General features: G+C 42.0%; 1 protein-coding gene across 10 annotated transcripts in view; it reads left to right on the plus strand.

The window, feature by feature from the left end:
• Positions 1-19,776, plus strand: part of LOC114446700 (ryanodine receptor 1-like) — a 37,041-nt gene that overhangs the window by 4,346 nt on the left and 12,919 nt on the right. For 4 of the 10 annotated variants that reach the window (XM_028422441.1, XM_028422442.1, XM_028422445.1 and 1 more), the window contains exons 10-81: positions 173-247; positions 321-477; positions 560-724; positions 845-966; positions 1,052-1,238; positions 1,354-1,489; positions 1,573-1,668; positions 1,790-1,908; positions 1,990-2,123; positions 2,194-2,435; positions 2,530-2,722; positions 2,805-3,021; positions 3,107-3,211; positions 3,291-3,394; positions 3,478-3,561; positions 3,676-3,835; positions 3,967-4,114; positions 4,229-4,434; positions 4,513-4,687; positions 4,772-4,980; positions 5,077-5,435; positions 5,524-5,653; positions 5,828-5,988; positions 6,063-6,225; positions 6,307-6,393; positions 6,490-6,716; positions 6,798-7,236; positions 7,313-7,891; positions 7,970-8,170; positions 8,269-8,380; positions 8,468-8,611; positions 8,690-8,963; positions 9,050-9,164; positions 9,249-9,381; positions 9,476-9,570; positions 9,649-9,784; positions 9,873-10,059; positions 10,146-10,257; positions 10,339-10,459; positions 10,555-10,724; positions 10,809-11,029; positions 11,108-11,198; positions 11,283-11,423; positions 11,506-11,669; positions 11,752-11,830; positions 11,917-12,006; positions 12,090-12,230; positions 12,334-12,411; positions 12,488-12,563; positions 12,644-12,767; positions 12,924-13,039; positions 13,125-13,192; positions 13,276-13,397; positions 13,515-13,564; positions 13,737-13,797; positions 13,886-14,012; positions 14,098-14,209; positions 14,296-14,377; positions 14,473-14,603; positions 14,678-14,998; positions 15,083-15,323; positions 15,417-15,504; positions 15,588-15,680; positions 15,909-15,923; positions 18,002-18,172; positions 18,253-18,312; positions 18,407-18,541; positions 18,615-18,727; positions 18,802-18,898; positions 18,973-19,082; positions 19,174-19,225; positions 19,320-19,412. In XM_028422441.1, the coding sequence (XP_028278242.1) occupies positions 173-247; positions 321-477; positions 560-724; positions 845-966; positions 1,052-1,238; positions 1,354-1,489; positions 1,573-1,668; positions 1,790-1,908; positions 1,990-2,123; positions 2,194-2,435; positions 2,530-2,722; positions 2,805-3,021; positions 3,107-3,211; positions 3,291-3,394; positions 3,478-3,561; positions 3,676-3,835; positions 3,967-4,114; positions 4,229-4,434; positions 4,513-4,687; positions 4,772-4,980; positions 5,077-5,435; positions 5,524-5,653; positions 5,828-5,988; positions 6,063-6,225; positions 6,307-6,393; positions 6,490-6,716; positions 6,798-7,236; positions 7,313-7,891; positions 7,970-8,170; positions 8,269-8,380; positions 8,468-8,611; positions 8,690-8,963; positions 9,050-9,164; positions 9,249-9,381; positions 9,476-9,570; positions 9,649-9,784; positions 9,873-10,059; positions 10,146-10,257; positions 10,339-10,459; positions 10,555-10,724; positions 10,809-11,029; positions 11,108-11,198; positions 11,283-11,423; positions 11,506-11,669; positions 11,752-11,830; positions 11,917-12,006; positions 12,090-12,230; positions 12,334-12,411; positions 12,488-12,563; positions 12,644-12,767; positions 12,924-13,039; positions 13,125-13,192; positions 13,276-13,397; positions 13,515-13,564; positions 13,737-13,797; positions 13,886-14,012; positions 14,098-14,209; positions 14,296-14,377; positions 14,473-14,603; positions 14,678-14,998; positions 15,083-15,323; positions 15,417-15,504; positions 15,588-15,680; positions 15,909-15,923; positions 18,002-18,172; positions 18,253-18,312; positions 18,407-18,541; positions 18,615-18,727; positions 18,802-18,898; positions 18,973-19,082; positions 19,174-19,225; positions 19,320-19,412 (10,642 nt within the window). The remainder of the gene's footprint in view (positions 1-172; positions 248-320; positions 478-559; positions 725-844; positions 967-1,051; positions 1,239-1,353; positions 1,490-1,572; positions 1,669-1,789; positions 1,909-1,989; positions 2,124-2,193; positions 2,436-2,529; positions 2,723-2,804; positions 3,022-3,106; positions 3,212-3,290; positions 3,395-3,477; positions 3,562-3,675; positions 3,836-3,966; positions 4,115-4,228; positions 4,435-4,512; positions 4,688-4,771; positions 4,981-5,076; positions 5,436-5,523; positions 5,654-5,827; positions 5,989-6,062; positions 6,226-6,306; positions 6,394-6,489; positions 6,717-6,797; positions 7,237-7,312; positions 7,892-7,969; positions 8,171-8,268; positions 8,381-8,467; positions 8,612-8,689; positions 8,964-9,049; positions 9,165-9,248; positions 9,382-9,475; positions 9,571-9,648; positions 9,785-9,872; positions 10,060-10,145; positions 10,258-10,338; positions 10,460-10,554; positions 10,725-10,808; positions 11,030-11,107; positions 11,199-11,282; positions 11,424-11,505; positions 11,670-11,751; positions 11,831-11,916; positions 12,007-12,089; positions 12,231-12,333; positions 12,412-12,487; positions 12,564-12,643; positions 12,768-12,923; positions 13,040-13,124; positions 13,193-13,275; positions 13,398-13,514; positions 13,565-13,736; positions 13,798-13,885; positions 14,013-14,097; positions 14,210-14,295; positions 14,378-14,472; positions 14,604-14,677; positions 14,999-15,082; positions 15,324-15,416; positions 15,505-15,587; positions 15,681-15,908; positions 15,924-18,001; positions 18,173-18,252; positions 18,313-18,406; positions 18,542-18,614; positions 18,728-18,801; positions 18,899-18,972; positions 19,083-19,173; positions 19,226-19,319; positions 19,413-19,776) is intronic. The other 6 variants (XM_028422444.1, XM_028422450.1, XM_028422449.1 and 3 more) reach the window with 3 other exon arrangements.

The following is a 19,776-nucleotide window of genomic DNA, read 5'->3' on the forward strand; positions in this document are numbered from 1 at the left end:
TTTTTTTTTTGCATTTTTAGCCTGTTCGACTGACTAAATAGACAATATTAATAATGACATGGATAATTGTCGTCCTTTTTTGGATCACAAAATATATGCAAAATATTCTGGAATTCATCAACCCTAAATTTGTTGCACATTGTTGACGTGTTTTAGTGTTTTTTTTCCTTAGAGTTGTTCACTATGAAGGAGGGGCAGTGTGCAGTCATGCTCGATCTTTATGGAGGCTGGAGCCACTACGTATTGGGTGAGTGTCCTGAGATTGAGCCATTGAGCAGTTCAGTGCTCAATCATTTATGTCCTTTAATATCTTTTGCTAGATGGAGTGGAGGACACATTAAGTGGGGCCAGTCTTTCCGGATACGTCACATAACAACAGGCAGGTACCTTTTTCTGGATGAGGAGAAAGGACTTCTGATGGTGGACCCAGAGAAGGCCAATTCCAAGATGTCAGCCTTCTGCTTCAGAATTTCAAAGGTCATTGTCCTGCAGAGTCAATTGTGCCAGTGTTTCAGTAGAGACAGTTGTATCTTAGTATACACTTTTTTTTAACCTACAGGAAAAAATTGAAGTCACCCAGAAGCGAGATGTGGAAGGTATGGGCATCCCTGAAATTAAGTATGGAGAGTCAATGTGCTTTGTACAGCATGTTTCATCCGGCCTCTGGCTCACATATGCTGCTGTGGATGCCAAGTCTGCACGTCTAGGTCCTTTAAAGAGAAAGGTAAAGCAGAGTTACACATCAAGATGATGCAAAATATAAGTGTAAAATATGTCTCATGCCCTGCCTGTATGCATAAGCAAACACATCTGTTTTGAGATCATGTGTGCTTGATTTTTTTAGGCTATACTCCATAAAGAAGGTCATATGGATGATGCTCTGACAGTTGCTCGATCACAGACAGAAGAATCTCAAGCTGCCAGAATGATTTACAGCACAACAGGCCTCTTCAGCCAGTTCATCAAGTACACAACTTCATGATATTCTGTTCATGTCTTAGCTTGTAGTCATGTTTTCTTTTTCATACATGTTCATCTTTTATGTCTCCAGAGGCCTGGATGCTTTGAGTGGGAAAAACAAATCTGCCAATCCTCCATCTCTGCCAATGGATGCAGTGGTGCTCTCCCTGCAGGACCTCATTTTCTACTTCCGACCCCCTGAGGAAGAACTAGAGCATGAGGACAAGCAGTTCAAGCTCCGCTCCCTCAAGAACAGACAGAACCTCTTTCAGGAAGAGGTTGGTGCAGCTAATGAGGATTTATTGTTAATGGAAACTGCTGAATTCTACAGTAATGTTTGTCTGGTTGATATATTTCCAGTCTGTGTTTACAAGTTTTTGCTGGTTTTAACAGGGAATGATTACCCTTGTTCTGGAATGTGTGGATCGGCTAAATGTGTACAACACAGCGGCACACTTCTCTGAATATGCTGGGGAAGAAGCTGCAGAGTCATGGAAGGAGATAGTAAATTTGCTTTATGAATTACTCGGTATGACCATGTGGTGTTTGTAATTGATGACAATCCTTATACAATACCTCTACTTATTGGTAATTATAATATTTCTTGTGAAGCTTCTTTGATCAGAGGTAATCGTGCTAACTGCGCCTTGTTCTGTGATAACCTGGACTGGCTGGTCAGTAAACTGGATCGTTTGGAAGCATCTTCAGGTATCCTAGACACTCGGATGATTTTTTAAATGCTTTTGTCTAATTGCATTAGTTGCACTCTTCTAACCAGGAAAAATAACACCAATGTTTGTGTATTTACTTTCCTATGTGTATATGACAGGAATCCTGGAGGTGTTGTATTGTGTTTTAATTGAGAGTCCAGAGGTGCTGAATATTATCCAGGAGAACCACATCAAATCAATCATCTCTCTGCTGGATAAGCATGGACGCAATCACAAGGTCAGCAAACACGTAACATTTTGTTGATGAAACATTTCAAATATTTAATACAGTTCACCCTCACTCACCTATTTCTTTTAGGTCTTGGATGTACTCTGCTCCCTGTGTGTGTGTAATGGAGTGGCAGTTAGGTCAAATCAGAATCTCATCACAGAGAATCTGCTACCAGGTCGTGACCTCCTCCTTCAAACTAACATCATCAACTATGTAACAAGGTGAGTCAGTCTGTACTAGTACCTGCTCTTTCTGCTAATAATTTAAACTCATCATAATCTTCCTTCTTAGCATGAGACCCAACATTTTCCTCGGAACCTGTGAAGGATCCACTCAGTATAAGAAGTGGTATTTTGAGATGATGGTGGACTATGTGGAGCCATTCCTGACAGCTCAGGCGTATCACCTGCGTGTGGGCTGGGCTTTGACAGAGGGCTACAGTCCTTATCCTGGTGGAGGGGAAGGCTGGGGGTGTAATGGGGTTGGAGATGATCTCTACTCCTATGGTTTTGATGGGCTTCACCTCTGGACAGGTAAAGTAAACATGATGTAAGCCTAGAAGTCGTTTTTACATGTATCTAAGTTCAGCACCATCACTGTTTTTCTGCACTTTCGCTCTGTTTGCAGGTCGTGTTCCGAGTCATGTTGCCGCACCTAACCAGCACCTCCTGGCAGCAGAGGACGTGGTCAGCTGCTGCTTGGATCTGAGTGTGCCCAGCATTTCCTTTCGAATCAATGGTCATCCTGTTCAGGGAATGTTTGAGAACTTCAACCTGGATGGCCTATTTTTTCCAGTTGTCAGCTTCTCTGCAGGCATCAAGTATGACATTGAGAACTAAAAAATTTAAATGTGCCATAGCATCTTCAAAAATTAATATAATTTTTTGTATTCTAAATTCAAGGCTGCGATTCCTTCTTGGAGGTCGTCATGGCGATTTTAAGTTCCTCCCACCTCCAGGCTATGCTCCGTGCTACGAGGCGGTGCTGCCCAGGGACCGTTTGCGCATTGAGCCCATCAAAGAGTATAAGCATGACTTTGATGGCATCCGGAATCTTCTTGGTCCAACTCAGTCTCTGTCACACACAGCCTTCACTCCTTGCCCAGTGGACACAATTCAGGTAAAATTCTTTTCCATTTTTTAAAAATGAAAATGGCAAATATGGCAAATAATTTAATCTGAAAAAAGTTTATATTTTTTTTCAGATAGTGCTTCCTCCTCATTTGGAACGCATTCGAGAGAAGCTTGCGGAAAACAGCCACGAATTATGGGCTGTTACTCGAATTGAACAAGGGTGGACGTTTGGACCAGTGAGTGTTTTCGTTTGTTGGTGATCTTTATCATAGTAAATGTTGTTGACTACTCTAACAATGTTTCCCTTTTTAAAAGTTTCGTGATGACAACAAGAAGCTGCACCCCTGCTTGGTAGATTTCCAGAGTTTGCCTGAACCAGAGAAGAACTACAATTTAGCAATGGCAGGAGAGACACTGAAGTATGTTGGAGCCTTCTCTTAATTAGCAGCACTGGGATTGTGTCTCTGCGTGTTTCTGATGACTCATATGATTAATTTCAAAGGACTCTGCTGGCGTTAGGCTGCCATGTAGGCATGGGAGATGAGAAAGCAGAGGAGAATCTGAAAAAGACCAAACTCCCGAAAACGTAAGCTGCAAAAATTTACTGTATTGATTCATTATGTGAGATTGTTTTTCTCCCTTTATTATACATAAAGGCCTTGTGAAGGACCGATTTTCATCCCAGTATATTGTTTGTTAGTTACACACAGAGCAGTGGATACAAACCGGCCCCTTTGGATCTCAACCATGTCAAGCTGACACCTAATCAAAACACTCTAGTAGAGAGGCTGGCAGAAAATGGACACAATGTGTGGGCAAGAGATAGGGTTCGCCAGGGCTGGACATACAGTATTGTGCAGGTAATGTCTTTCTTTTTATGGAGAGGTCGCTGTAATAACAATCAGTACAGTATATGTATTTAGTAGTATTTAGATCCATACTTGTTGCCTGAATGTGATGGTTGCACGATTGATTCTGTTTTATTGTACAGGATATACTGAACAAGCGTAATCCCCGCCTGGTTCCTTACAACCTACTGGATGAAAAAACTAAAAAGACCAACAGAGACACAGTTTGTGCTTCTGTTCGCACTCTGATTGGTTATGGTTACAACATAGAACCACCTGACCAGGAAAGCAGTAAGTTTGCACTTGGTGCTATAAGTAGGATTTTCATTTCATCCCAGAATATTCTGTCATTTATCAAATCCACAAGATTTGTAAACATGCATCATTGTGTTTGGTTTAATGCAGGTGGACATGGACCTGGCAGCACACGTGAAAACAAAATTAGAGTGTTCAGAGCAGAGCGGTCTTACGCTGTCACACAGGGGAAGTGGTACTTTGAGTTTGAGGCTGTAACAGTCGGAGAGATGAGAGTGGGCTGGGCTCGGCCCAGTGTTCATGCAGACACTGAACTTGGTGCTGACGAATTGGCTTATGTCTTTAATGGCTTTAAGGTGGGAAACATAGTTCACGTAGAGGTGAGTGATGCCTAAGCCCCTGTATAACTTAATCTTAAATTATCTCCTCTTCAGGCCCAACGATGGCATATAGGAAACGAGCCCTTTGGCCGTCAGTGGCAGTCCGGTGATGTGGTGGGCTGTATGATTGACCTCACAGAGATGAACATCATGTTTACACTAAATGGAGAGATGTTGATCAGTGACTCCGGCTCAGAGATGGCCTTTAAGGATATTGAAATAGGAGAGGGTAAGTACAGTAACAAGTGACAGCCTTGCTGGATTTGTCTTTGTGACTCAGACTGATGTCCATGCATGAATTGGATATCTCTAGGCTTCATACCTGTGTGCAGTCTGGGTCTGGCGCAGGTCGGCAGGATCAACCTGGGTCAGAATGTCAGCAGTCTTCGTTACTTCACCATCTGTGGGCTGCAGGAAGGGTTCGAACCCTTTGCTATCAACATGAAAAGAGACATCACCATGTGGTTCAGCAAGAGCCTCCCCCAGTTCATCAATGTGCCTACTGATCATCCTCACATTGAGGTATTGCACATGCTTGTCCCATTGCCTTGTTCAAACTCTATAGTAAAGTAAGTATTTTCACATATCACCATTGGGTTTCTTCTGTTCACCCTTTAGGTGTCACGTGTTGATGGGACAGTGGAAAACGCTCCTTGTCTCAAAGCGACCCACAAGACATATGGATCTCAGAATGCCAACACAGACTTGCTGTTCTTTAGACTCAGCATGCCGATTGAGTTTCACGAGACCTTCAAAGTCCCAGCAGGGACCACTCTTCTTACTCGTGCTCTGACCATCCCTGAAGATGAAGTGTTAGAGGTTGACCCAGACTCTGACTTTGAAATACTCAAAAAATCTGCAACTCGAAAGGAGCAAGAGGAAGAGAAGAAAGAACCATCTGTACCTAAAGAGACCCCTACCATAAAAAATGGAGAGAATGAGAAGGATGCCTCTACTGAGAAAAGCAAGAAGAAAGGGTATGGAATCCTGTATTGTGACATGAAAAAGGGTTGTATGCCTTGACAGTTTCACAGTAGTGTTTATAGTTGCTACTGTTATTTGCAGTTTCCTTTTCAAGGCTAAGAAGGCTGCCTTAATAAGTCCACCGCCTGTTGTTCCGACCATGCCCCGATTGGTGGAAGATGTAGTACCTGATGACCGGGATGACGTTGACATCATTCTCAACACCACTACAGTATGACTATAACTTTAAGATTAAGATTAAGAAACCTTTATTAGTCCCACAATGGGGAAATTGCATAACTCAGATCCAATAATAAATATACATAATATTGCCTTTGTCTGTTGTGACTTTAACATGAAAATATACCAATAGTTCTTTTTCCCATCCACCTCCTTCCTTCATCAGTACTATTATTCAGTGCGAATCTTCGCGGGACAGGAGCCAGGTGGTGTGTGGGTGGGCTGGATCACACCTGACTATCATCAGTATGATCCTCATTTTGACATGAGCAAAGTGAGAAATGTAACAGTCACCGTGGGTGACGATAAAGGCAACATTCATGACAGGTACGTACTTGTACAGAAGAAAAAATCAAATGTGTTTATTATTTAAAAATGAATAATAATTTTGTCTTCTTCAGTATAAAACGCAGTAATTGCTACATGGTATGTGGAGGCGAGTTCAGCAGCTCTCAGCAGACCCGAGTCAGCCAGGAGGATTTTGTCATTGGCTGTCTTGTTGATTTGGACACAGGACTCATGACTTTCACTGCTAATGGGAAGGAGATAAACACATTTTACCAGGTTAGATAAGCTTCAGTCTCCTATCCATGCTATAGCTTATAGAGTCCATTTTATTTACAGCAACTATATATGTTCTTTCAGGTGGAGCCGAACACAAAACTGTTCCCAGCTGTCTTTGTTCTGCCTTCCAATCAGAATATGATTCAGTTTGAACTAGGCAAGCTAAAGGTCTGTCACCAAGTATCAATGTATTGAGTACATGCCTCCTTTATATAGACAGAGTTTTTGGGTTAATCCTTTCTACTTCTCCACTTGTCTTGATAGAACATCATGCCTATCTCAGCTGCCATGTTCCGGAGTGAACGCAAAAACCCTGTCCCTCAGTGCCCTCCCAGACTGGATGTCCAGGTATTAACCCCAGTCATCTGGAGCAGAATGCCCAACCACTTCCTGGCTCCAGAGACAGGGCGTGTTAGTGAGAGACTGGGCTGGATTGTGCAATGTCAGGAGCCGCTCACCATGATGGCTCTACACATTCCAGAGGAGAACAGGTCAGAGCTGCTGAGCATTTACAGATTAAGAAATGTTATTAAAGCTTCTTTTAGCTAAATGTATCCATTTGTTTTAACTAGATGCATTGACATCCTGGAACTGTCGGAACGCATGGACCTGTTGAAGTTTCACTACCACACTCTAAAGCTGTACGGCTCAGTGTGTGCTCTGGGAAACAACCGTGTAGCACACGCTTTATGCAGCCATGTAGATGAATCTCAGCTCTTCTACGCCATAGAGAACACCTACTTACCTGGTCCAATAAGAAGCGGCTTCTATGACCTGCTGATCAGCATGCACCTGGAGTCTGCTAAAAGAAATCGTCTGGGAACCAACAAGGAGTTCATAGTTCCAATGACAGATGAAACACGCAGTATCATCCTGTACTCTGATAAATCACATGCTTTGCCTGGGGTCGGCCTTACTACATGCCTGCGTCCCAAACTCCACTTCTCCTCTGTTGGGTTTGTGGGAACAGACCCAGACATTTATACACTGAGTCCAGTCGTTCCCTTACAGGTGAGACCAAAAACGTTTAGCACTTTGGAGTCATGTTTGGATTTATTTCTAATTATATATTTGCTTGTATTTTTAGGTTCTAAAGACAAAGGCCTTAAACATGCTGACTGAAGCAGTGCAAGATGGAGGTCAAGCCATGAGGGACCCTGTGGGGGGCAGTGTTGAGTTCCATTTTGTTCCAATCCTGAAGCTCATCAGTACCCTTCTCATTATGGGCATGTTTGATGATGAAGATGTTACACACATCCTGAAGTTGATTGAACCCACTGTCTTTAGTGGCAAAAAAGCAGAGGAGCCTGTTGAAGAGAATGCCAAGATGAAGGAAGAAAAGGACCCAAAACCAACTGTAGCAGCTGTCAAAGAAGAAGAGCATGAAGCCATGGTGGAAGAAGAAGTGGAAGAAGAGGAATTTGAAGATGGTGGGTTGGGTGAGGATGAGGAAGAAATGGAGGAGGAAGAGGAAGAATTAGAGGAGATAGAGTCAGCCATGCCACATGATGAAATGGTGGAGGAAACAGACAACATAAATGGTGAGAAAGGAGCTGAGGAAACAGAGAAAGAAGTGAGACCTGTAGAAACAGGTGGAGATGCAAAGGAAGAACACCTAGAACAAGGGCTTTTCCAGATGAAGCTGCCAGAGTCTGTGAAACTGCAGGTATGAGCCTCCTTATTGCTATAATACAGATGTATATTACTATATATATAATTGATTCACATGGTTTTGTGCTTTCAGATGTGCACACTACTGCAGTATTTCTGTGACTGTGAGCTACGTCACAGAGTGGAGGCCATCATTGCATTTTCAGACCAGTTTGTGAGCCAGATACAGTCCAACCAGAGGCAACGCTACAATGAACTTATGCAAGCTTTCACCATGAGTGCCGCTGAGACTGCCCGCAAGACCCGTGAATTTCGTTCTCCACCACAGGAGCAGGTACATTTAGACAAATCCAAACTGCATTAAGAATTTTATTATTAAATCAAAGAAAAGCTCCTTAAAAAATATATCCTTGTACTATCTCTCCCCTGTAGGTCAACATGCTCATGCACTTTAAAAACTGTACCGAGGATGAGGAGTGCCCTGTCCCTGATGAAGTCCGTGAATCTATGCTGGATTTTCACAACCATCTACTCGTACACTGTGGTCAGTTTTCACACTACCAAAATCAGCATTTACAATTTATTTTGCAGATTGCAGTGTTTAATATCTTATTTAACTTGCCCTTGTCAGGTGTTCATATTGAAGAAGAGGAACAAGAAGAAGAAGTGGACAATTCTGTCCGTGGGCGACTGTTCCGTTTGCTGGAAAAGGTGAAAAAATTCCGTGAGAAGAAAGTAGAGTTAGAGCCTGAGCCGCAGGAGGATAAAAAACCAAGTAAGCGACTTTTGCCATATTATGCAAAACTTTCTCCATTTATGGTCTGTTCTTTGACCATTTGTTCTTTTATACCAGGCACATTACAGGAGCTCATTTCCCATACTACGATCCACTGGGCCCAGGAGTCATTTATCCAGAACCCTGAGCTAGTACGTATGATGTTCAGCCTTCTTCACAGGCAGTATGACGGGCTTGGTGAGCTCATGCGTGCCCTCCCCAAGGCTTACACCATCAACGCAGTGTCAATTCAGGACACCATGGACCTTCTCGAGTGCCTGGGCCAGATCCGCTCACTGCTTATTGTCCAAATGGGTCCAGAAGAAGAGAGGCTCATGATCCAAAGCATTGGGTTGATATAAGATTAAATTATTGTAAAAATTCTTAAATTATTTGATAATTGCATATCACTAAAACCGAACTTTGTGTCTTTTGTAGGAACATCATGAGTAACAAAGTTTTCTATCAACATCCCAACTTGATGCGAGCTCTGGGCATGCACGAAACTGTCATGGAGGTCATGGTTAATGTCCTGGGTGGTGGGGACTCAAAGGTATTTTTTTAATCTATTTAATTGCAGCTAATCCTAGTTTAAGAAAAATCAATATAACATTTGTAACTTTCTTTGTTCCAACAGGAGATCAGGTTCCCTCGCGTGGTCACAAATTGCTGCCGTTTTCTCTGCTATTTCTGTCGCATCAGTCGTCAGAATCAACGTTCTATGTTTGACCACCTCAGCTACCTTCTACAGAACAGTGGCATTGGCCTGGGTGATTGTCCTCTTGTAGTTTCAGTATTTAACTCGATGATTTATTCTTGATATGTGAAGGAAAATAGAGCTGGATGTTGTGTGTTCTTCTTTAGGAATGCGTGGCTCCACCCCCTTGGATGTGGCTGCAGCCTCTTGTATTGACAATAATGAGCTGGCATTGGCTCTGCAAGAGCAGGATCTAGAAATGGTAAATAACTGTAGTAGCGAACATAAAAGTAAACATTGTAGACATGTATTCGCATTTAACACACTGGCACCTTTCCAGGTGGTGAAATATTTAGCTGGATGCGGACTTCAAAGCTGCCCAATGCTGCTAGCTAAAGGTTACCCTGACATCGGCTGGAATCCCTGTGGTGGAGAGAAATACCTTGACTTTCTTCGTTTTGCTGTATTTGTCAATGGTCAGTTTTTATTTGCTACACATTGTAATTTATCATTTACACTTTTCTCCCTTATATTACAACAGCTTTTTTCTCTCTTAACCTTTAGGAGAGAGTGTTGAGGAGAATGCCAATGTGGTCGTACGTCTCCTCATTCGTAGACCTGAGTGCTTCGGTCCAGCCCTGAGAGGCGAGGGTGGTAATGGTCTTCTGGCAGCAATAGAGGAGGCCATTAAAATATCAGAGGACCCTGCACGAGATGGCCCTTCTGTTAAGAAAGACAGGCGTTTTCCCATGTAAGAGCTGTTGAATGTGGTTGAAAGGTTTTCTGATATCACTTAATGAGGCTTCACAACAATTTAGAGAAACTTTTTTGTGATAGGTTTGGAGGAGAGGAACAGCATGAGGAGAACAGGGTGCACCTGGGAAATGCCATCATGTCCTTCTACTCTGCTCTGATTGACTTACTGGGGCGCTGTGCTCCTGAGATGCATGTAAGTCCTTCAGTATTTGCCACAATGAGTTTAGTGTATCTAACAGATTCGTTTTTTATTAAAACAAACATTTTTCTACAGTTGATCCAAGCCGGTAAGGGTGAGGCTCTGAGAATCAGGGCCATTCTGAGGTCTCTGGTCCCTATTGAGGATCTGGTGGGGGTTATCAGTCTTCCAGTTCAGATTCCCTCTTTTGGAAAAGGTAGGAATGTGGGAGCTCATGTAGAATTTGTTATGTTGTTTTGTCTAAACTCTGATTCTGCATCATGTCATTGACAAAATATTTATTGTGCTTAGACAACAGTATCATAGAGCCAAAGATGTCAGCTAGCTTTGTGCCAGATCACAAAGCTCCCATGGTACTGTTCCTGGACAGAGTTTATGGTATTGATAACCAGGATTTCCTGCTCCATGTGCTGGAGGTGGGCTTTCTGCCTGACATGAGGGCCGCTGCCTCCCTGGACACGGTAACCCTCACATAGTTTAAACAGTGTTAATAGTTTTTGGTCCCTGTCGAGAGGTTGACTAACTGATGATTTTTTTTCCAACAGGCTGCTTTCAGCACCACAGAGATGGCTCTCGCACTGAACCGCTACTTGTGTTCTGCTGTGTTACCACTGATAACGAAGTGTGCCCCACTCTTTGCTGGCAGTGACCACAGAGCCATCATGATAGACTCCATGTTGCACACAATCTACCGGCTGTCTCGTGGACGAGCTTTTACAAAAGCCCAGAGAGACATTATTGAAGAGTGTCTGATGGCATTGTGCAAGTGAGTCTAACGTCATCAAAAACATTTGTGCCAGGTTTATTGTTGAAGGTTACTTGATTAACCTTTTTTTGTCTTTAGGCATCTGCGTCCATCCATGCTGCAGCACCTGCTAAGACGGCTGGTGTTTGATGTGCCTATTCTCAATGAATATGCCAAAATGCCACTGAAGGTAATGTCTTATGATATTAGAAATAACATTTATTTTGCATTTAATTATGTTATCATTTCAATTTTGTTAACTTGTAACCTGCAGCTTTTGACCAATCACTATGAGCGTTGTTGGAAATATTATTGCCTCCCTAATGGTTGGGCCAACTTTGGAGTTGCATCAGAAGAGGAGCTGCATCTGACTCGCAAACTGTTCTGGGGGATCTTTGAATCACTTGAACACAAGGTGTGCAAATACGATAATGATTTTTGAAATTTCATTGGATCATATGTGAGTATATCTTCATGTTCTGTTGTCGTGATTCCAGAAATTTGATGCTGAAATTTTCAAAATTTCAATGCCATGCATCTGCGCCATTGCCGGAGCCATTCCTCCTGACTATGTAGATGCCAGCTACTCCTCCAAGACTGAGAAAAAGGCATCTGTAGATGCAGAGGGAAACTTCGATCCTAAACCAGTGGAGACAACAAAGTGAGATGACCTTTGTTTTATTGTCATTTAAGAAGGTATCCCTGTGTTCAGTAGTGTTTAAGACTTCTTCTTTTAATCGTAGCACCATCATCCCTGAGAGACTGGATCCCTTTATCAACAAATATGCTGAATATACACATGACAAATGGGCCTTTGAGAAGGTACGGTTGTTTTTACCCATGGTAAACACTCAACTTTAATAATGATTGAGGATTTATAGTTCCAACTGTATGCATATATGTTTCAGATTCAAAATAACTGGTCATATGGTGAGGTGCTGGATGAAAACGCAAAAACCCATCCCATGCTCAGACCTTACAAAACCTTCTCAGAAAAGGTAAGTTTACAGAAATGCTGTGCATTGAATCTTACTGTACTTTAACTCTTCCTGCTTCTTCTCACACCACTTTTTTTATTAAGGACAAAGAGATCTACCGATGGCCAATCAAAGAGTCAATCAAAGCCATGCTGGCATGGGAATGGAACTTAGATAAAGCAAGAGAAGAAGAAGAGACAGAAAAGAAAAAGGCAGCTTCACGAAAGATCTCCCAGACTGCTCAGGTATAGAGCAGTTACATACTATACTAATATTTATATTACTAATATTCAGTAACATTAAAATAGCAATGCTATCTTTTTGTACAATGTGCAACCTCTGTTTTAGGCGACGTATGACCCAAGCCACGGCTACAGTCCACAGCCCATTGATATCTCACATATGGCTCTTTCAAGAGATCTGCAGGTAAGGTGGCAAATATTTGAATCTTCTGTCTTATAATCTTAACAACTTGTTATTCATAGCTTATATTGGTCCATAGTCAATGGCAGAGCAACTGGCAGAAAATTACCATAACACATGGGGGCGGAAGAAAAAGTTGGAGCTCCAAGCCAAAGGTGAGCTTGTTCACAGGAGAGAATATGGAAAAGAGGTTTGGTTGTTCCTAACTGTTTTGGTTGCGCTTCTGTTTTTAAAGGAGGGGGAACACATCCTCTGCTGGTACCCTATGATACTCTGACTGCAAAAGAAAAGGCACGAGACAGAGAGAAGGCTTATGAGCTGCTCAAGTTCCTGCAGCTTAATGGATATGCCGTCACAAGGTAATAATTACACTAAGAAACACAGTTAGCATGCATGCTTCTGTTAGGAAAACAGTATTAAACTGACATAGTTTAATATTGTTTTATAGTGAAAATACTCCTCTGTTATAACAGGCAAATGCAAAGTATAATGAGGTATACTCTGTGTGTCTGTAGGGGCCTAAAGGATATGGAGTCTGACATATCATCCATTGAAAAGAGGTTTGCTTATGGCTTTCTTCAGAAGCTGTTGAAATGGATGGAAATTGCCCAGGAGTTCATCGCTCATCTTGGTACTGTGGGACAAAGATTAGAACCAGACAGCAAAACATGTAATAAAGTGTGTTTGTGTAACACTGTCTGTAATGTGTTTTACAGAGGCCGTGGTAAGCAGCGGACGAGTGGAGAAGAGTCCTCATGAGCAAGAAATCAAATTCTTTGCCAAGGTGAGACCATTAAAAAAATGTGAATAAAACCATGTTATTTGTTTGTTTGTCGTGTTGAAACCTTCTGATACTCTTTCTCTTAGATCTTGATGCCCCTCATTAACCAGTATTTCAAAAATCACTGCCTCTACTTCTTATCAACACCGGCAAAAGTTCTGGGTAGTGGTGGGCACTCTTCCAACAAGGAGAAGGAGATGATTGCAAGGTGAGCACTCCATCAGAGGTGTTTTGTTGTGTTTTCTTTTTACATATTATGCTCCCCTTTATTCAGTATTTCTTTTTTTCTTTCATTTCCTTTCCTACCCTTTTCTTTTTCTCTCAGTATCTTCTGTAAAATGTCTGCTTTGGTGAGGCACAGAATTTCTCTCTTTGGTAAGATGTCAGTCAACAACAATACTACTCAGGCTTTTCAGTCTTTTCTGTTTTTCTTTTCACACTGCGTAAGATGAAATGTGTTTTTTCAGGTTTGAAGAAGTGTTGTTGATCTTATTTTATCTGTGTATTGCAAATAAACATAACAGCAAAGCTGTATTTGTACATGCAGGAACGGATGCTTCAGCGATTGTTAACTGTCTTCATATTCTGGCGCGGTCATTGGATGCAAGGTTTAGTACTTCTGATTCACACTATTAATAATAATGTTTATTGTCTTCTTTTGGTTTGCATTGTAACCTCTCTTATCTTATATTTTAGGACAGTGATGAAATCAGGGCCTGAGATTGTGAAAGCTGGGCTGCGGTCGTTCTTTGAGAGCGCTGCTGATGACATAGAGAAGATGGTGGAGAATCTCAAACTGGGCAAAGTGTCCAAAGGAAATCAGGTACATAGCATTTGCAAACTGATTTAACATTGGACATTAAAAAACATCCAAGCTCATATTCATGTGCTGTTTCTATCCATTCAAGCAAGTTAAAGGCGTTTCCCAGAACATTAACTATACAACCATCGCCCTGCTCCCAGTGCTCACGTCCCTGTTTGATCACATCGCTCAGCACCATTTTGGAGATGATGTCATGTGTGAGTGCTCACCCCTATTTCATATATTAGGATTTCATTTATTACTTTACCTGACTCTGCTACATCCACTCTGTTGCTTGGCACAGTGGATGATCTACAGATGTCATGCTATCGTATCATGTGTAGCATCTACTCCCTTGGGACTGTCAAGAACCCACATGCTGAGAGGTAACTTCACATTTGCATATGTAAAAAGCTGTAAACAAATGTAGATACCTGCAGAAGACATACATATTTATTGTACTTGTCCTTTCCATTTATAGGCAGAGGCCAGCTCTTGGAGAATGTTTGGCTCACCTTGCAGCAGCCATGCCAGTGGCCTACTTAGAACCTCATCTAAATGAATTTAACGCTTTCTCTGTTTACACCACAAAAACACCCAGAGAAAGAGCTAGTGAGTCTAACACTCAGTAGCTTTTCTTTTCTGTCTTGCACTTGAATTTATTTTCACTTTTTTCACTTCTATAGTCTTGGGCCTCCCCAATGAGGTCCAGGAATTATGTCCAGACATTCCAGAGCTGGATATTCTGCTGAAGGAGATTGGAGACTTGGCAGAGTCCGGAGCTCGTTACACTGAGATGCCTCATGTTATTGAAATCACTTTGCCCATGTTGTGTAACTACCTGCCTCGTTGGTGGGAAAGAGGGCCAGAAAACTTTCCTGAGATGGAAGGCCGGGTCTGCACCGAGGTCACATCAGAACATCTAAATCAGCTGCTCGGCAGCATCATGAAAATTGTAGTCAATAACCTGGGTATTGATGAAGCTTCCTGGATGAAGAGGTTGGCTGGTGAGCCCTGTTTTGATCTCTTTAAATGTATGTCTGAGTGTGTTGTCCTAACAATGAGGTGACACCATTTGTTATCTGCTGTAGTGTTTTCACAGCCCATTGTCAGCAGGGCAAAGCCAGAAATGCTCAAGTCCCACTTCATACCAACAATGGAGAAGCTGAAAAAGCGCACTTCAAAGGTGGTGGCCGAGGAGGACCATTTGCGTATGGAGGGGAAATCAGAGGGGGATGAGGAAGATGGCACAATACGGGATGAGTTTGCTGTCCTCTGCAGAGACCTGTATGCCCTCTACCCTCTGCTCATACGATACGTGGACAACAACAGGTACAGTCAACTTACTTACCAGCTGTATCTGCCTTTTATTGACTTTTTGTCGCATACTTTCTTACCCAGCCATGTGTAATTACCCTGCTACAGGGCAAGATGGCTGACATGCCGTGACCCAGATGCAGAAGAGCTCTTCCGTATGGTCGGAGAGGTCTTTATTTTCTGGTCCAAATCTCATGTGAGTATGTTTATTTGATATACAATGCAGTCAACTTCTTTATTTTGTGTTTCACCATTTCTCTTACACTATTTCTCTTGTAGAACTTCAAGCGGGAGGAGCAGAACTTTGTGGTGATCAATGAGATCAACAATATGTCATTCCTCACCGCTGACAGCAAGAGCAAAATGAGCAAGGTTAGTCAGTAAAAGGCAGAGCCAGCACTGCACTCATGCTGGTGTAGTGTCAGACCACTAATCAGTCATTATAAGAACTGTATGTTTCTTTCCTGCTATAGCCTGCTATATCTTTTTGAGGTTTTATTTTTTATTAGTCATTTTTGAGAAGGATAGCAGTTGTGTTAACAATATTCTCTCTTTGGCTGTCCATTGTCCTCTTCTTTTGGGTTGCGGCTGGGTTTCCAGGGCGGGGACACAGAGGTTAGACTTTGTTTCTGCACGACCGCTGTGCTGACCGCATGGCACCTCACTTTGGGGGAGCTTTTCATCAACCTCTCCAGCACACTGGCACATCTGATCCACACACACTCTGCAAAATGCTCACTCACTCACATATACATAGACAGAAATGTGCACGAAGACCTGCACATATCATTTAGAGAAGACAAGTAATTCATCCATTGCCAGGGACAAATGCTTCTTTGTACATGCAGCTGTGCCTACTCCACCAAAAATACTGCAGTCAGTCATGAGTGACACAAAACTCAACTGAGAATGTGTCATTGCTATAAATATGTTGTTATTTATATTAATAGAATGTGAATAATTTAGCCACAAGATCCTCCGAAGGAGCAACAGATGGCATTTAGATCCAGTTACAGTAGTATTGCTGTACCCTGATGTAAGAGTGTCTGACACATAGTCTGGACATAACACAGACATATGGCTTCAACTAGTGCAACATTATTCATACGAACCATATCCACATACACTCTCATAAAGGATCATCGGACAAATGGGCAGCCCCATCATCTGTGGGCCCTCCCCAGTCCTGCCAGTGTGTTATGGGGGGGAGTCTGGAGGCGCTTGATGAAAGTACTCAGCTGTAGAGTTGGGCTCATGGCACCGGGCTCTGCACCAAACCCAACATGGGCAGTGAGAGCATAGTGCCATCATCCTGTCACTGAGTTTGCTCTTTTTTTGATCATAGTTGAGTTGGAGTCTTCTAGTGTCTTTTGTTTCTTTTTCATGGAAGGATGGTTGACCTGTAGGTTTTTGTAATGTAGCTTTTTGCCACTAGGGGATGATGTTAGTCTTCTCTGTGCTCTTTCTTCTCTCCTCCCATTAAATGCCATGGTACTCCATGGTTTAGTTTCCTTTACACTCCCTAGTTATCCACACTAACACATGGCTTGATGCTTAATGTCACTGAAGCAGATTTCCAGTGACATTTGTTGGGTTCTCTCTTTGAAAATTACCACAGACCTAACCAATACATTAATTGACACTTATTATCTAAAATATTTCCCAAAATGCTTTGCACCCTGTTTCCCCTAAACAACTCTTCCATAACATACATACCTGTTTAATTGCATAGAGCCTCGGAGAAAACATTTTTCACAAGGTAAGATAGTTGTTGAGCCATTGTAGTATCAGTCAAGAGTGTCAATTGTCAGTACAGTCACCAAACCAGATTTGTTTCTTTGTCCAGCTTGCACATTTCTGTGAGGTAACCATAGTTAGATCTCCATGCTCAAAAGACCTATTCATGGAGCATGCATTTAATAAACTAAATATTCATCCATTTGTTTTGGAGGACTCTAGAAAGAGCAGATAACAGAAGGACTGAACTTTCACATAGACAGAGCAGGATTAAATTACAGACATAGTTTTTTTTGTACTGTATATGTGTGTGATCTCTAACAGCCTGCTACTGATAAACATAACTAATTTCAAGAGTTTTTTTCTTTAACTTCAGCTAATATTTTAACATGTCACTAAGGACTGTGTTTGAAATCGAATCCACATTTGGAGAAAACATACATTTTGTACATCAGAATGCTGAAATGGTGCTCTCTTGAATGAAATATTTCCTGTTGCATGTTGTAAATGTAATTTCACTGATTTACTTTTATTAAGACCCATTCCTTTTAGCCACCCTTTCCCAAAAGGCAGCTACTGTATGCCCCGTCCTCACAAACCCTCTACTTACCATTTTGAGCTCAGAGAAACATGTTATATTAAAGGTAATAACCAGAAACAGAGCACCTTTGTTGACAGTGACGTTTAGTAAGAATACTACATGGAAAGAGATCTACTGTCACTGCCTAGTAACAGAGCACTGTGTAGTGCTCAGCGAATGTAGGATGTCGCTCAGCAGGTAGTAATGAAACAATCACACCATCAGTTTTATTTAATGCCAACTGTGTATGTTGGGTATATGTATCTTATACATACAGTCAGCCACTAGTGTCATTCCCAGCAGAGATTATACAGCTAAGGTCTGGTGATTTTATAGGATACTGTGATTATTTTTGGTGTATTGTTCCTTTAAACAGGGTGGAGGATCAGATGCTGAACGCACCAAGAAGAAGAAACGAGGTGATCGCTACTCTGTCCAGACTTCACTTATTGTGGCTGCCCTGAAAAAGATGCTTCCCATAGGCCTCAACATGTGCTCTCCTGCTGATCAGGAGCTTATCAACGTGGCCAAGATCAGATACTCTTTGGTAGTCTTTTTTCTTTAGTCAAAAGGAGTTTAGTACTGTAATGTAGAGGACAATGTTTGCTAAAACTCTTTACTTCACAGAGAGACACTGATGAAGAAGTCCGAGAGTTTCTACAGAACAACCTGCATCTTCAGGGCAAGGTATCATTGCTGGGCTATGAGAATAGTGCAGAAATGCAGGAATTTGTTGTGTGTATTTTTTTTAGAAATATTTGTATCCCTGCGTTGTGGAAAGGTGGACAACCCATCCATGCGCTGGCAGATGGCTCTGTACAAGGAGATGGCAGGAAAAGCTGAAGATGCTGATGCTCCAGTGAATGTCGTCAAGAGAGTTCAGGAGGTTTCTGCTGTCCTCTATCACCTTGAAGTGGTGAGCAGAAAATGAATCATGATCACTCCACACAAGTTGGAAACTTTTTATTAATTTCTGTCTTCTCTGTTAGACGGAGCATCCGTTTAAATCCAAGAAGATGGTGTGGCACAAACTGCTGTCCAAACAGAGACGCAGGGCTGTGGTTGCTTGCTTCAGAATGACGCCATTATACAACATTCCAAGGTGACACTACATCTGTGGATGGTGTGTAACAACGACGAATGCTAGCGTTAATTGACCTATTTTGGTGTTTGCAGGCACAGAGCTTCAAACATGTTCCTTGAAGGATACAAACGCAACTGGCTTCACCTTGAGGGTTACTCATTTGAGGACAGGATGATAGATGACCTATCTGTGAGAGTCATCCCAAACCTTCTTCAGTTTTTTTGTGTGCTTTTCCTCACCCTTTCTTCTTCTGTACATCCCAGAAAGCAATGGAGCAGGAGGAAGGAGAAGAAGAAGAGGAGAAGGAAACTAAGCCTGATCCCCTGCATCAGCTCATTCTGCATTTCAGTCGTACCGCTCTAACAGAAAAGAGGTGGAGAAATGCAGACATGCCCTGTGTTAATCAGGCAAACATAGCACTGTGTTATTCTTATTTCACCTGCGTTCTCCCCTCTCCATTCCAGTAAACTTGATACAGATCATCTTTATATGGCATATGCAGACATTATGGCAAAGGTAAGCTGCCACAGAGTGTTAATTTGAAACATAAATCATCATGCACTCTGAAAAATGTTCACATTTATTTTTATTTTTATCACCTTTTATTTAGAGTTGCCATATTGGTGAGGAAGAAGAAGGGGGAGAGGAAATGGGGGAAAATGCTAAGGATGAGATGTCCTTTGAGGTGCGACAGTCAGAACTGGTAATGGGCGGCCAGGGGCTGGGGACCAGGAACACAGTGGAGCGGTAGCTCTCAACGCATTGAGTGGCCTCATCATTGGAACATTACTTCACATCCACATCCTTCTCTCTGTCTGTCTCTGTTTTTGTCTCATCACCTCTGTCTCTGTGCTGCCTCTTCTGTTTGTTTGTTGTGCTTCATCCATAAAGAGTTTCTTAATTTAGAAACTCAAAGCTCCAGTCCAGATGTATTTTTAATTGTCTCAATTACTATAATCTCTCTTTATTCGACTATAACAAATGACATACAATTTCACTTTCAACATACTATTTTTAAGACTTACTTTTTTGTACCTGGATTCTGGATTGGGTCTTAGTAAATTTAA

The sequence above is a fragment of the Parambassis ranga genome, chromosome 14 (assembly GCF_900634625.1).
Source record: "Parambassis ranga chromosome 14, fParRan2.1, whole genome shotgun sequence".
Lineage (NCBI taxonomy): Eukaryota > Metazoa > Chordata > Actinopteri > Ambassidae > Parambassis > Parambassis ranga.